This window comes from Cetorhinus maximus, chromosome 25, assembly GCF_964194155.1.
Source record: "Cetorhinus maximus chromosome 25, sCetMax3.hap1.1, whole genome shotgun sequence".
NCBI classification, from domain to species: Eukaryota; Metazoa; Chordata; class Chondrichthyes; order Lamniformes; family Cetorhinidae; genus Cetorhinus; species Cetorhinus maximus.
The window spans coordinates 24,600,085-24,620,470 of record NC_135903.1 but is presented as its reverse complement, the minus strand read 5'-3'; the positions used below and the strand labels follow the sequence as shown (position 1 = coordinate 24,620,470).

General features: G+C 38.1%; 1 protein-coding gene across 2 annotated transcripts; it reads right to left on the bottom strand.

Annotated features, from left to right (window-relative positions):
- Window positions 1-295: 295 nt before the first annotated feature.
- On the bottom strand, window positions 296-20,095 carry LOC144667970 (pyruvate dehydrogenase (acetyl-transferring) kinase isozyme 2, mitochondrial-like). 2 transcript variants are annotated; one of them, XM_078529633.1, is made up of 11 exons: window positions 19,820-20,095; window positions 16,003-16,144; window positions 11,881-11,952; window positions 11,015-11,199; window positions 10,665-10,754; window positions 9,554-9,631; window positions 8,353-8,429; window positions 7,159-7,257; window positions 6,773-6,883; window positions 6,551-6,664; window positions 296-2,454 (listed from the first exon to the last, which is right to left on the bottom strand). In XM_078529633.1, the coding sequence occupies exons 1-11, from the start codon at window positions 19,935-19,937 to the stop codon at window positions 2,311-2,313; spliced, it is 1,230 nt and encodes a 409-aa protein (XP_078385759.1). In that variant the 5' UTR covers window positions 19,938-20,095; the 3' UTR covers window positions 296-2,310. The 2 variants fall into 2 exon arrangements, with proteins under 2 accessions (XP_078385759.1, XP_078385760.1); XM_078529634.1 differs by having other exon boundaries at window positions 8,353-8,426; window positions 19,820-20,011.
- Window positions 20,096-20,386: the final 291 nt, after the last annotated feature.

The following is a 20,386-nucleotide window of genomic DNA, read 5'->3' as shown; positions in this document are numbered from 1 at the left end:
ATTTCTGTTAATGAAAGCCTAATTTGAATCAACTGGTGCTATTATTTTTGATAATTATTATTCAAAAAGAAATCCAGGTGAATATACAATGACCTGTATATTCAAGCCTTTCAATGGAGTTATTCATATATAATCCTAGTGAATGGAAGGAAGGATTGCTGTAAACTGATTTGTATGACTACTAGGATAATGCTGCTCTTTCAATCTAGTTTTCAAGATTATTATACACCACTTACAACTATGTTTCTGGTGACTGAAAATTACATCTGTTGGAAATACAGACAACAAAATACAGTTAAAATCATCAATTTTATTTTCAAAACGATTAGCAAGTTCAATTTTGAACTAAATTTGGAAAGTCAAAGTTTGACTGGAGAAAAAGAAACAATTAGGTCCTTATGACAAGGTGTCATATCGAACATGATCCTATACTCAAATACATATATAATGCAGATGTAAACAAATATACAATGAAGAAATACAGTACGGTGAAAGAATAAAATCAAGTGCTGATAATCACACACAACCAAAGATAATGGTCGTGTTATTTAAAATTCACGTTAAAATCCAAGTCATTTTTTAACCTTCCCAAAAGTGAAAATCAAACAAGCTTTTAAGCTCTACAGGTAACTATGTGCTCTAATTTTAACAAAAGCACTGATATATTGCAATAGCTGCACAATTTAAAAGGCCAATGATTCACATTCTCTCTTAATGAGCACATCTTTGGCACTTTTTACATAAAACACATACAGATTTACACACAATGTATATACAGATAAAAATAAACTTGTAGCATTTCACTGATACAATTATTATAAGTGACAAATTTGGGATGAGTTTATGTCCGGAGTGGATATTAAGAGGTGTAGTACATTTTGATGAGAGCAGAACATTTCAAAACTGATAAAAGTTTAATACAAAAAATTTGGACAGAATAATTACAGGTAGGTGTATAACAGTGAAGCCCTGGCTGTGGGGGGGAGGCAGGGTGAAGGTAAAGGAAAATGAACAAAGGGATTTAAGAGGTCTAGGGATCCATGTGATCAAAAAAAAATCTTGCATGAGCAAAAACGACATTATAAAGTTTGTAATGCTGAGCTTCATCACAGTCACTTAGAATGTGATGAGGAAGAACTGCTTCAATCATACACAGCATTGGTCAAAATACTCAGTTCAGTTTTGTGTTTACCATTTAAAAAATATTTATCTGGCTTTGGAAAAGTTCCAGCATTGAATGACGAGGAAAATATCAAACTTAAAAAGGGGCTGAGTGAACTTGGGTAATATTTCTAGAAAAGCAAGTTATGGAATAATTCAAGTGAGGTGTTTAAAAGTAAAACAAGAAATTAACAAGGAACACAGAGAAGGAATGTTCTCTCTTTCAGAAGAATACAGAACAAGAATGCAAAATAATCTTAGAATTAAAGGGATATCCTTCTTCCCATAAAAGGATTGAGAGGACACAGGGAGCTTTGGCCAAAATGCCACAGATGTAAAAATCAATATTTGAAATTAAAGGACATGAATAAGGAAAGGAATTAGAATTTAAAAAAGCTGCCACACCTAACAAGAACAGCAAGCCGGTTTCACAAACTGAATTTCTATGCCTGTTTCTACATTTCAGGATTTAGGCCTAACATGTCTCAAAAATCACTGATAGTTGTAGGTCACATGATTTTAGAACCACCTATGTAAAGGTAAACACACACCCCTGAAAAAAATGCAACTTTAACAAATGCAATCATATTTTCCATAAAATATTTTAAATGTATTCAAATATTTAGATTATTGGTTTGTGAAATGCCATCTTTTGGATCAATATGTATATCGTACATGGTCAAATTTTAAGCTTCACGTTTGGGACATTTCTTCTTTGTAATATATGACCCAAAATCTGAATTTCTATAGCTGTTTTTTTCTGGTGAGAGTATCCAGTCTTCTCTAAAATACTGCTACATTTACCCACAAGACTTTTAATGCCATCCAATGTGTTTGCTCCACAATCTGACACACTAAACTTGAAACAGCTTTAAATATTATACTGCCACTATTTTCTCTATTGAAGTTAATCAATAAAGATCTCTTGTCTTTCAACAGTAATATTCTGCAAAAAAAGAATGGGACAAATACTCTTGCTTAGAATCAACTTGAGGTTAATCCCTTATCTCTATTATTGCTTCTATACTATTGTACTCTCTAAAAAACCATGTGGTAGTCTAAAAATCACATGACTTGTTATGTCAAACTGCAAATGCACAACAGTCACTTTCACTCTTTTCCACAACATTGAATCGATGGGTTTGTGCGTCATTGCTGGATCTTATGTACAGCCAAGTTCTTTGGGTCACTACTAGGTACACACCAATCGTCAGCCTCATGACTATGTTGGTAATGTCGCCAGGCAGATTTGTTATAAACTGGTAGTCTCTCTACTGAGTCTTTCGATAGAGCCTAAAAGAGAAATTACAAATACTGAAGAGTGAAAATACAATTCTAACATTTGAATTCGTTAACAATAGTCTACTTAAGCTAACTTTGATAAACCATGTAAATCAAAACGTACTGGCCTAAATGGGTTTCTTCTGGCAAGGAATCATGAACTTATTTTTAAAAAAAGTTTACGTCTACTTTGCTCAATATTGGATGAATGAATGAGCAAAGTGAGCAAACAGTGTTTTTAGATTTGAGTAAAGCAAGTCTAGTGCAATGAAAAATCGTCTCTCTCTTCTGGGCAAGATATCATTGACGGTCTCAATTAGTACTTGAGCAGGAAAGTGATGCAGAAGAATGGGTCATTGCGCAGCTCCTCAAATTGGAAGCATAACACATTCCACAAGAACTACTTATCTAGAAAATGCAAATCTGTATTGACAAATATAAGGGCTTAGATGTGAAGCTCACTATGATTGAATAACCTTCCAAATATTATCTGGGCTCACATTTGAAGAATAGTAATTTGAAATTGGTATGAGTGCTCACCCAGCCATGTCCCAATCAGGTGTCTCTGCATTTAGAGAAAGGGGAAAATTTGCAAGGAGGCTGAGGAAAAAGAATAGGAGGAGAGATAGCTCTTTGCAATAAATAACCTGCCATGATTTGAGATTTTTAATGGGGCAGTTTTATGCCATGCTCGAAGATCTGTGTACCGAGCTGGTTTCCTATGATCTGCAAGCTGCATCTTCTATTATTTAGAAGATGTGCATAATTGTGAATTAACAACTTCTTTCCTTGCAGTAACCTGCTGACTATATTTAACATAGCTGCAATGTCTGGCAATAAGTCTCATTTTGAATCATAAGACTTTATCTTTTAATAATTCTTTATGTGGGTTTGTGGCTGTCATGCACTATGATCAATTTAAAGTGTTTTCACCGTGGAATACACATTTTATTTGGACTAGGAGTCCCATGTCCTCTTGGCTATGTGAAGACTGTTGTTTCTCTTCTCTGAGGCTTCTAGTTACACTTGAGTAAATTAAGTATGACCATAGCTAAGTTACGGGAGTGCGGTCATAAAAGATTTACGGCTCTCACTCTGAGGGGTGTCACAGTGGCTGTGATTTCCCAATATTGGCTCTGGCAGCTAAAGTTTTGCACTTGAAGCATTCAAGAAACTGATCCCAATTATCATTTAGATCTTATTTGTTATGCTGCAAGGAGACAAAACTAAACATTTGGGAATAAAATAAAGGGTTGTTGAAGTAGGGATTTGTCTCAACACGAGCATGACAGCTCAGTGTTCATAGACTGCCTGATAAATTAATATAAATTAATATACAGTTCAAATTTTCCCTAGTTCGGTAGTTCTGTACTTGCTGTAATTGTATACAGATTGAGGACATTGAATGATTGCTTTTTTAAAAGCATTTATTGCCCATCCCCAATTGTTCAGAGGGCATTTAAAAATCAATCACATTGCTGGAGTCACAGGTAGGCCAGAATAGGTAAGGACAGCAGATTTCCTTCCCTAAAGGACAGTCGTGAAACAGATGAATTTTTACAACAATCTGCAATGGTTTCATGGTCATGAGACTTTTAGTTCCAGATTTTTCTCAAATTCAAATTTCAACGTCTGCTGTGGTGGTGTTTGAACCTGGGTTTGAACCCTGGGTCTCTGGAATACTAGTCCAGTGACAATACCACAACGCCACTACTGCCTCCCTCAAATTCATCTTGTTGCAAACTCACCTTCTTGTAAAAATTTGTTGGAACAACACCAAAAAGAATATACAGCCCACAAGTGAAAACACAGCCTTTCCTCTGATCAAGTAGTCAGAATTTTGGAAATAATTCCAGATTCATTAAAAGTTCCAGATTATTTAGTGTTAAAACTCTCTCTTCTGTGATACCTGGAAAATAACTCAAGGTATCATTCAAATAATCTCATGCAAATTTCAGATTAGAATAGGAAACTGCTTAGAGGTTACTTTCGGAACCATACTGCCTGCACAAAAAGGTCATTAAAACTCAGTGATTATATTTTACTGCAAACATGTAACAATGAAATAATAAAAACATGGAACTGGACAGAGTTCAAACAATATCATACAAAATTACACATTTTTCTGCTGAGATTTAAACAATGCATTTGTTCAACGATGAAACAGAAGCTAATTTGATCTTTTGACCAATAAACAGAGTCTACTTTTTAATTAAATGAAACACGATCATAAATCCCAGACGTCTTCCTTGTTGGACACATTATGGAAAGCCACAGAGTTAAAGAATGGTGGTCTGCACTCTGCCATGACTGAAATCAGAAACCCAATATAGATAGTTGTCAAATACAAGCCAAACACACTTCACATGAAAGAGAAAAAAACTGTTAGACTAGTTATTATAGGGCCCATTAACTTGCTGCATGGCCTAGGATAGCCCACATCCTAATCGTATTACTTGCCAGAAAGAAGACACCTTCCCACAACAGCATTGGCTGTGAATGAAGGCTCAGTTGCTCATGTAGCAATGCATGCCAAGGCACTTGGAATTTTCATAAGTACTGCAGATCAGTTCCAACTCCAACCTTTTAGTTCATTAGGTGCCAAAAGTATCAGGTTTGGGAAGAAAAGGGCCAAGGCCTTTTCATAGGCAAAGTTGAGAGTACTGATACAGATCCAGAAATATTGAGGGCTACCCACAACCACCCATACAGATATGCCAACACACAAAAGCCTGTAACCTCAGAGGTTTCAGTAATAATCCAAGTCATTGGAGCTCTACCTCATCTCTCTGTGCAAGTTCCCAAATCCTCTCCTATTCCTTTCAAACTTCTACCCAAGTGAAGTCTCATTCCCTGGCTACCAGCAGTTTCCACTTGTTTAGATCCCAACCTTTGTAAAATCTCTCCTGAACTTGTTTGCCTTACTACTCAGCTGCTTCACTTTTTTGTAGTGTCCTTAAAATCATTTTGATCGTGTAATTTCAGTCACCCCTTTAAATTCTCCTATAACTGCTGTCTTTCTTCCTGTTTCATTATATCAAAGGCAGTAAAAAATGCAGTCTGTTGCCGGTGACTACACTTCTGTCAACTCCACCTTTGTTAAAAATGTGCCACAGTTGAATTGCACCTTTATTTCAGAACATATTTTTGTCGGTTTAAGCATATATATGCATGTATGTAAGAGTTACATTGTATTTCTGCAATGTCTTATATAAAAAAGTTTGCTGTCTTCATTTGATTATATACCTTTCAATGTAATTCAGTCACATCTCAGAAGTAGCACTCTTGCCTTGGAGTCAAAAGTTTGTGGGTTCAAGCTTCATTCTAGAAACTTGAGCACGTAACCTAGATTGACACCTCAGTGTAGCACTGAGGGAATGCTGCACTGTTGGAACTGTTGGTTTAAGTTCTCATCAGCAAGACAAGGCCATATTTGTCCTCTTAGGTTGATGCAAGAGATCCCATGGCACTATTTGGACAATACTGCGCATACAATGGTCACCAAATTTACTTACATTACAACAAGATGCACTACAGGCATTCACCAAGGCTCCTTCGATAGTACCTTCCAAACCCACGACCACTATCATCTAGAAGAACAAGGGCAGCAGATACCTGGGAACACCACCACCTGAAGTTCCCCTCCAAAACACTCAACTTCCTAACTTGGAAATATATCACTGTTCCTTCGTTGTCGCTGGGTCAAAATCCTGGAACTCCCTTCCTAACAGCACTGTGGGTGTACACCTACTGCAGTGGTAGTAGGCAACTCACCACCACCTTCGCAAGGGCAACTAGGGATGGGCAATAAACGCTGGCCCAGCCAGCAAAGCTCACATCCCATGAATGAATTAATAAAAAACAATGACTACAATTCTAAAGTATTCCATTAGCTGCAAAATACTTTAGATGTCCTGAGGTGGTGAAAGGCACGTTATAAATGAATGTTGTTTCCTATTCTGAGTTTTACTATGGTAATCTACTGCTAAACTGCACTGTGTCTTAGTACGCAATGACCACTTACTGTTTGCATTTCAATCTGACGTATCAAAAATAGAGTAAACTGGTATACATTATTTTATATATCCCAAGCAGAGAAAACGTTCACCTTTAGGTAAATTACTGCATCGGTTCCATAACCCTCCATAGAATAGAGCTGAAGGTCTCCCTGAAAGTACTTGGCATAAAGTCTTGAAATAGGCAGCCCATAGCCAAAACCAGCCTGAAAATGTAATAACACTGCATGAAAAGGCTACAAAATTCATCAATATTGATGAAATATGCCAAAGTACAGTACATACATGTAGCAATTGTGTGAATAAATACATACCAGTGGTGTACCTCTAGAACTTCCCAAGTGTGGCGTGGGAGCTGTGCTATACATGTAACTGAACAGCCGGTCAATCTTACTTAGGGGAACACCACCACCTTTGTCACTCATCTGGGAGAAAGAAGACAGATGATGAAATAAAAGCAAAATGCCTCTCATTATTAGCATTTTATAGTGCAATGAAAGATCAAAACGTTATTTCCATTGGATAACCAGAATAAAGGTACTAGAATTGCGAGTACACTTCCGGGAAATTCAGTTTTTTTTTTAACACCTGGCGCACTATTTGCCAGAAGCTGAATCATCAATTTAGATGTTATGTTTGCTGTCTTGCAAAGTATTTACATAAAATAATCTTAAAAAAATAAAACATCAAATATTTTCACCTTAATTGTGACATCTTCACCACCCAGTGCAACTTTTACTTTGATAGATGGAAGACTAGGACTGGATTCATGACTTTCCACAGTAGCTCTCATGGCATTCTTGAATAAAAGACATGGCACTGAATGTTTTTACTTTGCTGACACAGCACAACTGTTAATGCATCACCAAGCAGATACTACTAAAAATATACTGACTAAACACAAAATGATCTCACCCTCATAATATTTTTTTTTAAAAAACTGCTTAATAAATGTTACCAATTGTAACATGCATCGATATGAAAATATAGATAAATGTTCATATAGATAAATGAACATTTTTAGTAAGTAATATTTCCCAAAAGGATTGATCTATTAATACTGCATGTGCAGTAGTGGTTAATAAATGAGGTACATAACTTCCACTGCAGCAGTAAATACAACATTGCAACTCTATTCAATTATGTAGGTTATCTATATGTACGTTGGACTTCACAGAATCCAGTGCCGTATTTTACTAACCAATGAACAATCATAAGATATAAATGGCTACAGAAATTCATAATATTCTTTATGTGCAAGGATTCAATGTTGGCTCTTACTCCCTCCCAAAAGGTGCTGCTCACTTGTCTCCCACTGCTAAGTTATATCGCCTATTTGCTAATGCTCCCCACTGCTGTTGTTCACTTTCCCTTACAAATTGGTTAGGTGGTGAAAGGAATTTAATTCAATTCAAAAGATTTCATATTTTCGTAGCACAAACCTCCTTGTGTTTGTATTTTAATATTTGTATTATTAAGAAGGGAGTTCTGTTGCGAGAGTCATGAGACTGAGGGTTAGAGAAAAGTGCACAGCTCTCACCGGTGTCTTCACCGGGCCTCTGCACAAAGCTACACAGATTTTGATGTAAAATTATCATTGTTGATTGTTTAGAAATCAAGGAGGATCTGAAAAATTGGATAAAATAGGGAATAATGAATAAGAGCAAACCTTAACTCAGTATTTTGGATAAAAAGGCATTTTGCACTCAATAAACGATCTTTACTTTCACCTGTTCCTCTACAGTTTGCATTCAGTCATTGACAAAAAAAAGTTAAAATATTTACTTAAATTGCACATTAAAAAAAACAACAAAAACATTTCTACTTAAGGTTGACAATATTCTAATAATTGTCACATTTCAATAAATAAAAAGGTCAACAGCTGGTTTCTTACTTTGAAAAGTTCAAACAGCATGTGATAGAGATGAGATGGCACATAAACGATATGGACAGGTCCTGAAGTATTCACTGCTGGAATAAGAGACAGTCACATTTTGGACGAAATTCTCTTTCAAGATTTCATTAGTAATACATCAAAAACTGTTTAGACCACACCTGTAGTACTATGAGCAGTTGTGGCTGGGCACCATACCTTAGAAAGAATAAACGGCTGTGGAGGGAGTACAGGGTAGATTTACTGGTATGATACCTAGACGCAATGGCTAAATTACAAGCAGAGATTACACAAACTAGGTTGCAAGTCCTGTAATTTAGAAGGTTAAGGGACGATTTGATAGAAATTTTCAAAATACTAAGTGGAAACGATAACTATTTCTTCGGGTTGGGGAGTCTAGTACTAGGGGCACTGTCTAAAAGTCAGAGCCACATCATGCAAAATAGTAGGAGTGGTGGTAGAAGATTGGAATGCTCTGCCGAAAACAGCAAATGATGCTAGATCAATTGTTAATTTCCCCCCATTCCCATGTGTGCTGTGCCCAAAGGCAGGTCCTTGGCTCGCTGCCTGCTGATGCTTCATCCCGAGCCATTTTACAGGGCAGTTTTTGTCAGTGGTGCTTTGCCATTGCCTTCCACTTTCAAGGGCAGGGCGAAGAGACAGATCCCAAGTCTACCTCTGCGGGAACAGGAATCAAACCTGTAGTATTGGCATCATTCTCAATGACAAGCTAGTATCTAGCCAACTTAAACCAGCCCCCAAATTTTTGTTAACCAAAGGTATTAAAGGGATATAAGGCAAAGACCTTGGAGTTAGGTTGCAGATCAGCCATGATCTAACTGAATGATGGAACTGGCTGGAAGGACTTAGTGGCTTATTCCTGTTTCTATAAACTCTCTTGGCAACAGATGCATCAAAGGAGACATGAGGGAAAAAATATATATTTAGAAAACAGGTCAGTTAAGTGTAAATGGGACCGCTCTGCAAGGATATATATAGATTAAAATTGTCGGCCTCAGCATAAGCTAGGTATTAACTGCCCAACACAAGCAACAATTTCAGAAGGGTCGAGTACTTATTTTAAAGGAACAGTTATTTTGGAAAAAAAAGAAATAGCACCGAAGAGACATGCTACCGGATATTTTGATCTGATTAATATTGCATCGGCAACAGTTATATAAATTAATTCATGTAACCGTACCATTATATTGGTCCACTTCTAGTGCAGGGGAGTCCATATAATATTGGTCACAAAGGAGTTTGGCAGTTTCATATGCATCTGTGAACAATGAGCTGATAGTGACCATCTATAAAGCAACAGCAATCATTTTCCAGGCAAAAATGCATGTATCAATATACAACTGCTTTACGCAAAGCTTCTACATCAAATTACTCACTGCATGTGCTTTTTGATACTTCGCAGAACATGAAATTTCACCAGAGATTACTAACATGGTAGAATCCTGATTTTGACCACTGAGTTTGGTGAAGGCAAAGATAGAAGACAAGAAACATCAAGCAAAAATGCTTTCCAGTGTAGAAAGATGTGGAAACAAAGGCAGGTAAATCAACAAAATCCACGTATACACAGCTTTTGCTGGCTGCTGCACTAGCAACTCTGGAAAAGGTATGGAAATCACTAGCTGCTTTTCTACCAAGGAGCAGAAAGAGAAAGGTAACATTTTTTAACCATCAAATATTTCAAATTGTTATCATGATTATTTCTCTTGCATTAAAAAAGCAATTTGAATTTTAAAAAATGTATTTGGGTATTAAAAAAACCCAAAACAAAATACGCAAGAATATTGGTTATATTTAGTGAATATCAAGACACTGCCACTTCCGCAAATGAAAAATCAGATATTGGTTTTAATAAAGACTGATAAATCACATATTTTGCTCAAGACACATTAACAGTTGATGATGTATCCCCGATCCTTAAAAGCAACATTTGTGAACAATGTCATATTTTGTACAGTAAGCAAAGCATCACCACCTGATGACAGCAACAGCCAGAGTGCATCATCATTATACAATAGAAATGGCTAGTTTGTTAGTTTCTCAAAGTTCATAGTTTAGTATCAGTGACCAAATCTGGGGGCAACATAGCTAACTAATGGAAACATTATCATTCCAAAGCTTCAATGCTGGCTTAATTGAGGATTTTCTGAAAGTTCCACTAACATCTATGAAAAAGTAAACACACAGATAAAACAGATTCTGTTTGTGGATTTTCACTGATCGTGGTCATTTGTAATTCCTAAATCAATGCATAGAAGCATTTCCCGAAGTGAACAGAATTAATGACTTACCCCTGACAACGTCTACAACTTCACAGTCTGGATCAATACTGCCTATGTGCTTTGGATGAGCTGGATTTGTTGTGCCACCAAAAATGAGTGCTTAGGAAAGAAAGAAATGTTAAACATTGGCTTTTTTTTTGTTACATAAACAAATCTATTGAGAACTTGATCACAACAACCCTGTTATTTATAACACTAAGTTCACAAATATCCAACATGTTCCATTGTTCACTAAATATGCAAAGAAGGTTTATTACATTATCTCACTCTTTTTTAAAAAAGGTACTGATAAAGTTGCTTCTATAATGGAACTCACTCTTGAAATACAGCATGGGGTTTCTCTCAAATTTTGCACTTACTATGCTGATTGATAAGCATTCTGATGGAAATACGGCTCATGTAAAATCGATCCAGAAAGTACTGCACATTTTGACTGGTGATGTTATCTTCTAAAAATGATTCCTTGTACTCGATCACACCCTGCGCCATTGTTGGAACAACATCATTATGTCTGTTCCGGATTGTGATTAAGGCATCTGTAAAACTAAGAATATGCAACAACAACAAAAAATCAAAGCCTATCAATTGTGTTTCAAATAAAAGCCTCATATTAAGTCAAATTAGATCCATTTTAGATCTAGTCATTGTACAGGAGCCAGATTTAACAGAATAATGCAAGTAGTTGGACGATGACGTCAGGCTTCCAGAATCTAATTTAAAAGACAAATTAAAGTGTCTAAAAAGTTGTCCAAACAATTCTGATATTTTGTTTCTCAAACTACACTTAAAAGTCAGCATCCTGAAAATCTGTAAGCATTAAAAAGCTACCAATATGCTACAATAAATCACCCTTACAACATGAAATTCCTTCCAACTAAAAGCAGGGAAAAGTTTGCTTTTTCCCCCCCTTGTAATTCAATTGACACTGAAACTTTCAACACTTTGGGCTTCTGCAATTTCACTATTAGGTGATTACAGAGAAATGCATTTTACATATTTCAAAATGCTACTTCCAAGCCTAAATGTTAAAGACAGTAGTTGGTAACAAGGCTTTAATTTCACAATCAAAGTGAACAGACTTTCAAAAAAGGCCTACAATACAAGACACCAATAAATTGCTTTTTTGATAAGGGCTGAATATTCAGTCAAAAATCAGTAAGCAAATGATACCTATAAATACCATGGTCAGTCTTGAAATATTACCTAAAATAGAAAAAATACATACCCTGATAAAACACTCTGATCATCAGGATTCCGATGATAAAACTCAAGAATATCCAAGAGACTTTGGACATACCTAGATGATTAAGAAGATAGTATGCATCAAGTTCTGTTTATCATAGAATGTTATGCATTATGCTATAACAAATAGTTTTCTTATGAATGGTCAGGGTGTTTTGTGCAATCAAATCTGTTAACAAATTTAAGGCTTTAAAAACACACATGCATTTATGGGATACAAATAATGAATTTACAGGGTACAATACTTAATGAAGGTAGCACTGATCGTTTCTGAAAACCTGCTTCTTGAAGGGGAGTCAGCTGTAATTCTACCAGTCACCTCAACTGGGAACAGCCAATAGCACATAACCAAGTTCAAATCTCCTAATTTAATGACCTTTTGGGGGGAGGAGGGATTTTCTTTTCTGCATTTCTAAACTGTAGCAACGAGGGGTTACAGATGGTCATTGGCTACCCTGGTGTTTGAATAACAAACCAAACACGCCTACCAACATAAACCCAGTCTTGAAGCATAAAAATTTTGATTTAATCTTGCACTGCTGTATTTCATTTTTAGCAGAGGTTGACCTCTAATTTGGCACAATAAGGTTCTATCTACTTAAACACTGTCAGAACAAGCTCTCTGAACCTTATAGGCCCTTAACTGTTGAATGGGTGTAGAATTCAGCTGTTGTGCTAAGTTGTTCAAAGATGGGGCACTGCAGCTAAGTGTTGAAAAAGGTGAGTGTTTCCAAAGTTCTTTTCAGGTAACCTTCACCAAAAAGGAAATAATAAGAACTCTTCTTAATACTAAAATACATGTTCCTATTTATTTGGAACTGTACATTGGTCACATGTAAAACCGATAAAAATATACTTGTAAAGGTGCTCTCCTGTAAATAAGCATTCAGGGTAGCTTCATGGAGTTCAGAGGGTTCAGTATGAAAAGGTTCAAGACCAGAAGATCAGGGTACAGCCTAAATTTTGACTGCTTAGCTGAGACAAATTCCTTGATTACAACCACAACCACTTTTGAAAGCTGTGGCTGGAGTAGAGGGCACTGAACAGGATGGAAAGAACATACTGTCCAGGATACTATTTTCCATTTGCTTCACTAAACAAAATTGCCAAATTTTCTTAAAATTACCACTGATGATCTTCAACATCCCTATAGCTGTTCCCATTTACAAAATCTGCCTTCTAAACATGTTCATCATATGAGAAAAGATCACTGGTCATCGAAATTCCCTTTGCCAGAATTAATACTTTACTTTCCTCTCCATGCGTTCAAGTGCCTTGTAAATTGAAAACACAACCATCCTTCAATGGTTAATAACATCAAAAAACAAATTCTTTAAATGAAAAGGGAGTGACTACATTATTTGTTCTTTATTTCAAATATTATTTTCAATTTTAGTTTTAAACTTTCTCCTTCACTTTCATTGGGGTACAAGAACACTCCAAAGCCAAGCAACATTTGGAAGTCTAGTCAAATTGCAATTGTACTGCTGACTTCGCACTGAACCCAATCGCATTCTGGGTCAATGTCCACGCATTTGCGCAATTCAGTGATCAAGCATAAACAATAATCTAATCTTTGCTCTTGCTAGCTCAGAGGGAGAGTGACCTATTATAGCACTTCAACATCATTGCAGCAAAAATCAGTTAGCTCAGCATAAACTAGTGACTGGAACTGGAACCTTCCAGGTCTGTTGATTCAGTTGCACATTAGCTGGATATTTTTTCAGTTTATGCAGCTACAACATGCACCATGCAGGCCCAATACAGGTCAGATTCAATGGCATCTATACATAATTATACTTGGTTGAGCGGTGCCTAATGCAGCGTTATGTACTTGTGTTCAACTTTAAGAACAAGCCCCAAGATTGTATACTGGTAACACATGCCATTATTTCCAATACTGTCTTTGTATACATGCTGTTCCTCAAGAAACTCTGTTTCAATTCAACCCTGCCCCATAGGATAAATTTATTCTTCACAATAATCTTAAAGATCTTAAATAAAATAGGCTTGGTCAGGCTGAACATAGTTAACCAGCAAGTAGAATCCCTAGTGTAAGCTGTGGTGGGCTGTGAGGAAGATGCAGAAATGCTTCGGTGTGATTTGGACAAGCTGAGTGAGTGGGCAAATGCATGGCCGATGCAACATAATGTGGATAAATGTGAGGTTATCCATTTTGGTAACAAAAGCAGGAAGGCAGATTATTATCCGAATGGCTATAAATTGAGTGAGGGGAACGTGCAACGAGACTTGGGTGTCCTTGTACACCAGTCACTGAAGGTAAGCATGCAGGTGCAGCAGGCGGCAAAGAAAGCAAATGGTATGTTGGCCTTCATAGCCAGAGGATTTGAGTACAGGAACAGGGATGTCTTGCTACAATTGTACAGGGCCTTGGTGAGACCATACCTGGAATATTGTGTGCAGTTTTGGTCTCCTTATCTGAGGAAGGATGTTCTTGCTATAGAGGGAGTGCAGCAAAGGTTTACCCGACTGATTCCTGGGATGGCGGGACTGACATATGAGGAGAGATTGAGTCGATTAGGATTATATTCGCTGGAGTTCAAAAGAATGAGGGGGGATCTCATAGAAACCTATAAAATTCTAACAGGACTAGACAGGGTAGATGCAGGAAAGATGTACCCGATGCTGGGTGAGTCCAGAACCAGGGGTCACAGTCTGGGGATATGGGGTAGACCATTTAGGACTGAGATGAAGAGAAATTTCTTCACCCAGAGGAGTGGTGAGCCTGTGGAATTTGTTACCACAGAAAGTAGTTGAGACCAAAATATTGTATGTTTTCAAGAAGGAATTAGATATAGCTCTTGGGGTGAAAGGGATCAAAGGATATGGGGAGAAAACGGGAGCAGGCTATTGAGTTGGATGATCAGCCATGATCGTAATGAACGACGGAGCAGGCTTGAAGGGCCAAATGGCCTACTCCTGCTCCTAGTTTCTATGTAAATTTACTTATTATACCTTGACATTATTTGGCAGCCGATTCATGAGGCTGTCCTGACTAGAATATGGAAACCGCATACAGGTGCAGTAATGGATGCTCACATTTGAAAGTTAAAATTCATTGTTTGTGCAGAATTTAAGGGATTACCATGGGAATGCCTGATACATATACTAAATGTACAAGTGCAAAAATGCTCCAATACCTAACATTATGATTTTTTAGCTAATCTGCACACAAAGAGCAAAGCCAGATTTTCAAAGCAAACACAATAGGACTTTTTGTGTAACACACATTTATTTTAAACTTAATTTTCAAATGGACACTAGGAATTAAGCCTTCTGGCCTCTCATACGGTATAGTTGTCAGCCCAATACCGCAGTCTAAGAGAAGCTCAGGTCTCAATGCAAGACTACCTCTTCAAGATAGCCTCACAAAGCTTGTAAAAAAACTGATTTCAGAGATTAATGACTGGAAAACTAATACTCTGCTTTGAGTTCTTTCGATGTTGAATTCACAGTATAACCACACTATAAGGCACAATAGTGACTTTAACCTGTTAATATGTAATGCTGCTTAGTAGCATTTCTGCACCAAACAAAGAATAGAGATTGTAATTGTGGAATTATGTTCAGCAACAATGTAATGAAACAATTCAAATCAAATTTGGCAGTAATTTATTGATAATAAACAAAATTAAATAGGCTCAGTATCACATGTTGAACTCCAATAAAAATACTGTTTTGAACTGGCTTTTACAATCAAGAAAGATGCAATCCAAGAGAGGGTGGGAGGACTCTACACAGCCTCAGAAGTGAAGTGGGTGAAAGTTCACAGCATAGTTTACACAGCCCCAGCTGGATAACCGTCAGATAATTTAAGCAGGACAAGCCAGCTTACATCTGTCCAACGTACAAGTCAACTTATATCACTAGTGAACATATATAGCCAGATGCCTAGCTTCAGCAAGACCTTTCTAATATTGTCACAACCAGAAACTTATGGATGGGAAACTTATCAGTATTGCACAATATTATTAATTCCTCATTCAAAATGTAGTATTTTGAAGAAGCCACACATAAGAGACACATTATTTTCTGAAGAGGACATTCTCTCGTGTGTATGAATATCTTCTGTGTGGCTACTCACCAGCTTTGGACTAACTGAACGGAAGGTGTGCCAAGTAGCCGGTCTGGGAGAAGATTGATTTCCTTCATAATATTAGAGAGTCTCACAGGCAGCTCTTGCCTCAGAAACATAAAGGAGGTCTTCTCACAGGCATTTGTTGAGCCTAAGTGGATAAGAATGCAACACTGTACTTAAATGCTAAGTGTCAACAATTTCTACCCAACTTTCTTCCCTTCTAAAAATAGTAAGAATTATGCTGCAATATAGCTCCACTGTGCTGGCAACTTGGTATTAACATGCCTAATGCATGCAACTCAATATCATCCTCACTTGATGCCCAAATACACAATTGAGGTCATGATGTATTATTAAGCCACAGGTTTAGTTCTATTGTTTTCTCTCCATGTAGAGACCTTTCATTCTGATTCTTGTCCCTCTGTGGAGCTGATTTGATGGCACCACATGCTGACGCATCAGCATGTGGATTCATTTGGGAATACTGCAAATTAAATTCCAGCCTTGATTTCCAAGAGGGAGACACGTGCGCCAGGAAAACTTCAGTATCAACTGGGTACTGCTATGTATTCAGCTTGTACCAAGCTTTCCTGCTCAAACTATCGGCATTTAGTGTTCAGAGTCAGAAACGTGCGCGATTCCATATAATGCATCTTAGTTCCTGAAGTTGATACTTTCAGAAAGTGAACTGACAAGGCTCCAAGAAAAGGAGAAGCTGGTAATAACTAAAAATATCTCCTAGGAATGTAGCTTACTTTCCCTAATAAATATTTGTGTGTGTGCATGTGATGAAGTGTACATACTTCATAGTGAAAGTATACATAGTACAGTGCATTGCTTCTTGGGAAAGATGAAATTTGGCTGCTAGAACCACTGAAAAACAAAGTTGGACTGCAGTCTCAAAGAACAAGTTATATTTCCTATAATCTAATGTGTTCTGACAAGTCTGATTAACCAAATGATGGTTACCTCTACATTTCACCTTCTGTATTGCATGGAAAGATCCATGCAGTCACATCAAGGAGTTTCTGCAAGCCAGAGAGGCATGATGTGAATCTATGTTATTGGCATTCAATATAGACCTTTTGCATGGATACAGATAATTGATGGATAGCTTCAGTAGCTCTTGCACTCAAGGCATAGGTCTAGAAGCTCCTGCTGCCATGATTGAGCAGATTAGTGTTAAAATACTCAGACAAAGTTCTTAGCCCACCCAGTCATTGGATACCAGCCAGGCAGCAGTTCAGGTTCAGCGACCTTGAGCTAAAAAGAAACTTGACTATGTTTCATGTTCCTAATTATTATCCAATGATCTTCTGCCAGGAAATGGCTATATGATATCCTCTACAATCAGATAATCCACTGACAGAAGCTTGCAAAAACAATAACTTTCACTTACGTGGCCCATTTAACAGTTAAAAACATCCCATGGCACATAAATAATGTGCCCCAGGAAGAGATAATGCCTTGAAGAGCAGTTGGGGGGGAAATCTGAACAAAAAAAGAGCTGGTGACTCATTGTTGCTGAGCAACTCTTGATCCTGTGAAGGAATGATAAACATCTATGTGATGCTATGTTGATGAACTAGTAACTACTGAGCCATGACAATAGATAAATATCATAATTATCACTGCAGTTTTGTTAAATAAGTTCTGTTAATATTACCATCTTACTAGTTCTCCAAATCAAACCTCTGTTCCCGATGTCATTAATAATTAGTATTCCCACAGGAAATATTGATTCTATTTCCATCTCCCGTTAACACTACACAACTGCTGAGACTGGTAGTTATAAAATGCGAAGTGCAGCTAGCATGTTAAACCATGTGATGCCCCAGCTGCAGCTCATGCTCTATCTGACAAAAGGGCTCATCACATCATTTGGTTTTAGTGAACTCTGGAGTCAAATCAGGTTCAACAGGGTAGATGCTGGGAAAATGTTTCCCCCTCTGGTGAGTCAAGAACTAGGGTTCACAGTCTCAGAATAGGAGGTTGGTCATTTAGCACTGAGAGGAGAAATTTCTTTACTCAGTGGATTGTCAATCTTTGGGATTCTGTATCTCAAAGTGTTGTGGATGCTCAGTAAATAAGTATGCTCAAAGAAGAAATCAACAGATTTTTAGATACTGAGGTTATCAATGGATATGGGAAAAATGCAAAACAGTGCAGTTGAGGTAGAAGATCAGCCATGCTCTTATGGAACGACAAAGGGCACAACAGGGGTTGGGCAGAGAATTTGATGTTGAACTGTTACTCCTTAGGTTTTAACTTCTCAGTTGCATTAAAGTATAAAAATAAAATGTTGATAATGCATAGCAAGTCAGAGATAGTCAACGTAACATGAAATGCAACTCTTTATCAGAATCCTTCATTTTATAAACGAAGCTTCACTGAAGATTCATATCATCACAAGATAGCTAGAGAAGAGGAAGGCCATTCAACATTTTAAAGAAAATTGGATAAATGCTGAAGGGAAAGGACAGGCAAGTGGGACAAATTGGATTGCTCTACCAGAGCCAGAACAGACAACGGCTGAATGACCTCCTTCCATGCTGTACCATTCTATGATTCTAACCCATCTTGGTTCATTAATGCTGAGATATCCTAAAGTTTCTCCCATTTCAGCATCCAAATATTTCTTTAAAGATTTCAGGATTTTCACCACTTCCTTCCAGCTTGTGTCAAGTATTATTGCTGATCTTATACTTTTGATTTCAATTGCCATATTCTGCAGTGTAAGTAGGCAGGTAAAGTTACCAGCAAAATTAGTCTTTCGCTCTAATGACACTCAAATAATTTTGTCCACAAGTGACACTGAAACGTGCTGCAACCTTCACGTCAGCAAACTATGCCGAAATATTCTTCCAGTTCATGCTCAAAAGATTGGAACATAAATACCAGCATGAAGCAAGCATTATCCAGCATAAACAATCAGGGCCATCAAGTCACGAATGTTTGATATGCCACTGTTTTGGCGCAAGTCTTTTAGGAAACTCCAGGTTAACTGAAATAGTAGGAACCTTCTCCGATGCAGATTTTTGTTTACAATGCAGTTCAGGTCCTGTAGGCTGATGCAACGACTGCATTTCTTGCAAGATGGCTGGTTATCCGAAAAGGGCGACTCGGTATTGATGCCACTCATCTGCTTCACTGATGCTTAACAACATGAACTTTAATTTGCAGTATTGCTTATAGCCACCTCTTGGTATTTGCGTAGTTTCCCAATCTACGACCGTATGGCCCAAAGTAACAAACCTCTCAAAGCCAAGGGATCTCAAAGCCGAGATCTTGCCAGCTAAGCGGGAACTGCTTGGATGGCCCAAAACATGAGGAAAAGATCCCACATTGGCGCTGCAGCACAGCACAAGGCACCGATTTAGCATTTATTCTGGGGAGCAGGGACCGAATTTCTAAACACTAAAACTTGGTACAGTCAAGGCAACTGATCACCAGGCACAGAGCTGCATGCATGCATGCACATTTCCGTAAACATGCGCCGTTCGGTGGTCCAAAAAAAAATCAACTCTAACGTCAATTTGACCAAATGCCTTCAGATGGAGGGAAATGAGGGGAGGGGCGACATTTCACTGTCGCCCTTCAACACGAATAAACATTGATCAAACTCACCATTTGTCTTCCCCCCCCCCTCTCTTTCTGAGCTGGGTTGGCGAACATTATTACCAGACAACGTTTTATTATTCCCCCTGCCCAGAAAAGCGAAGGGAGCCCGGCCCCCCCACAGACCTCCCCTTGAGAGGGGACGATGTGGACAGGGAGCCCGAGCTGCTCAGAAACACTCCCCGCGAAAAAAAAACAAACTCACCAAAATCCAAAAATTGCTTAATGGAGAGCGGGGAGGGTGAGAATTTGGAAAAATGGTCAATGTGTTTCGGCACGTTGGCCAAGGCCGTGTTCTTCATTAAAAAGCGAACGAATTTCATTGTCGTTGCTGTTGCTGCCGATGATGCTGCTACTGTTGTCGTCGACCTTCCCTGTGACAGGCACCACCACCACTCCCCCCCCTATGGCCAAGACTGCAGCGCTCGAGCCGCAATCTGCATAACAACCGACCGCTCAGCCAATCAGCGGCCCTCGCCCCGCCCTCTGAACTCATTCATCCACCACGAGCGTCGCGCAGACGTCATCGCGTCCAGACGTCAACGTCTCCTGCGCGTGTGCCGGCTGGCGCTGGGAGAATTTGCTCTTGTTATTGTCCCGAGGACAAGTTGTCCTCCTTGGACACGGAGCTCCGCCCCTTTCCCGCTGTTTTCCATCTGCACGTTGATGCTGAGAATTCGTACCTGGTTTGGAATTTTAATAGAAAACTTAGGTCAGTCGGATGAAAACTTACATTTTGTAAAAGCCAGAAATCTGAACTAAAGATGAAAAT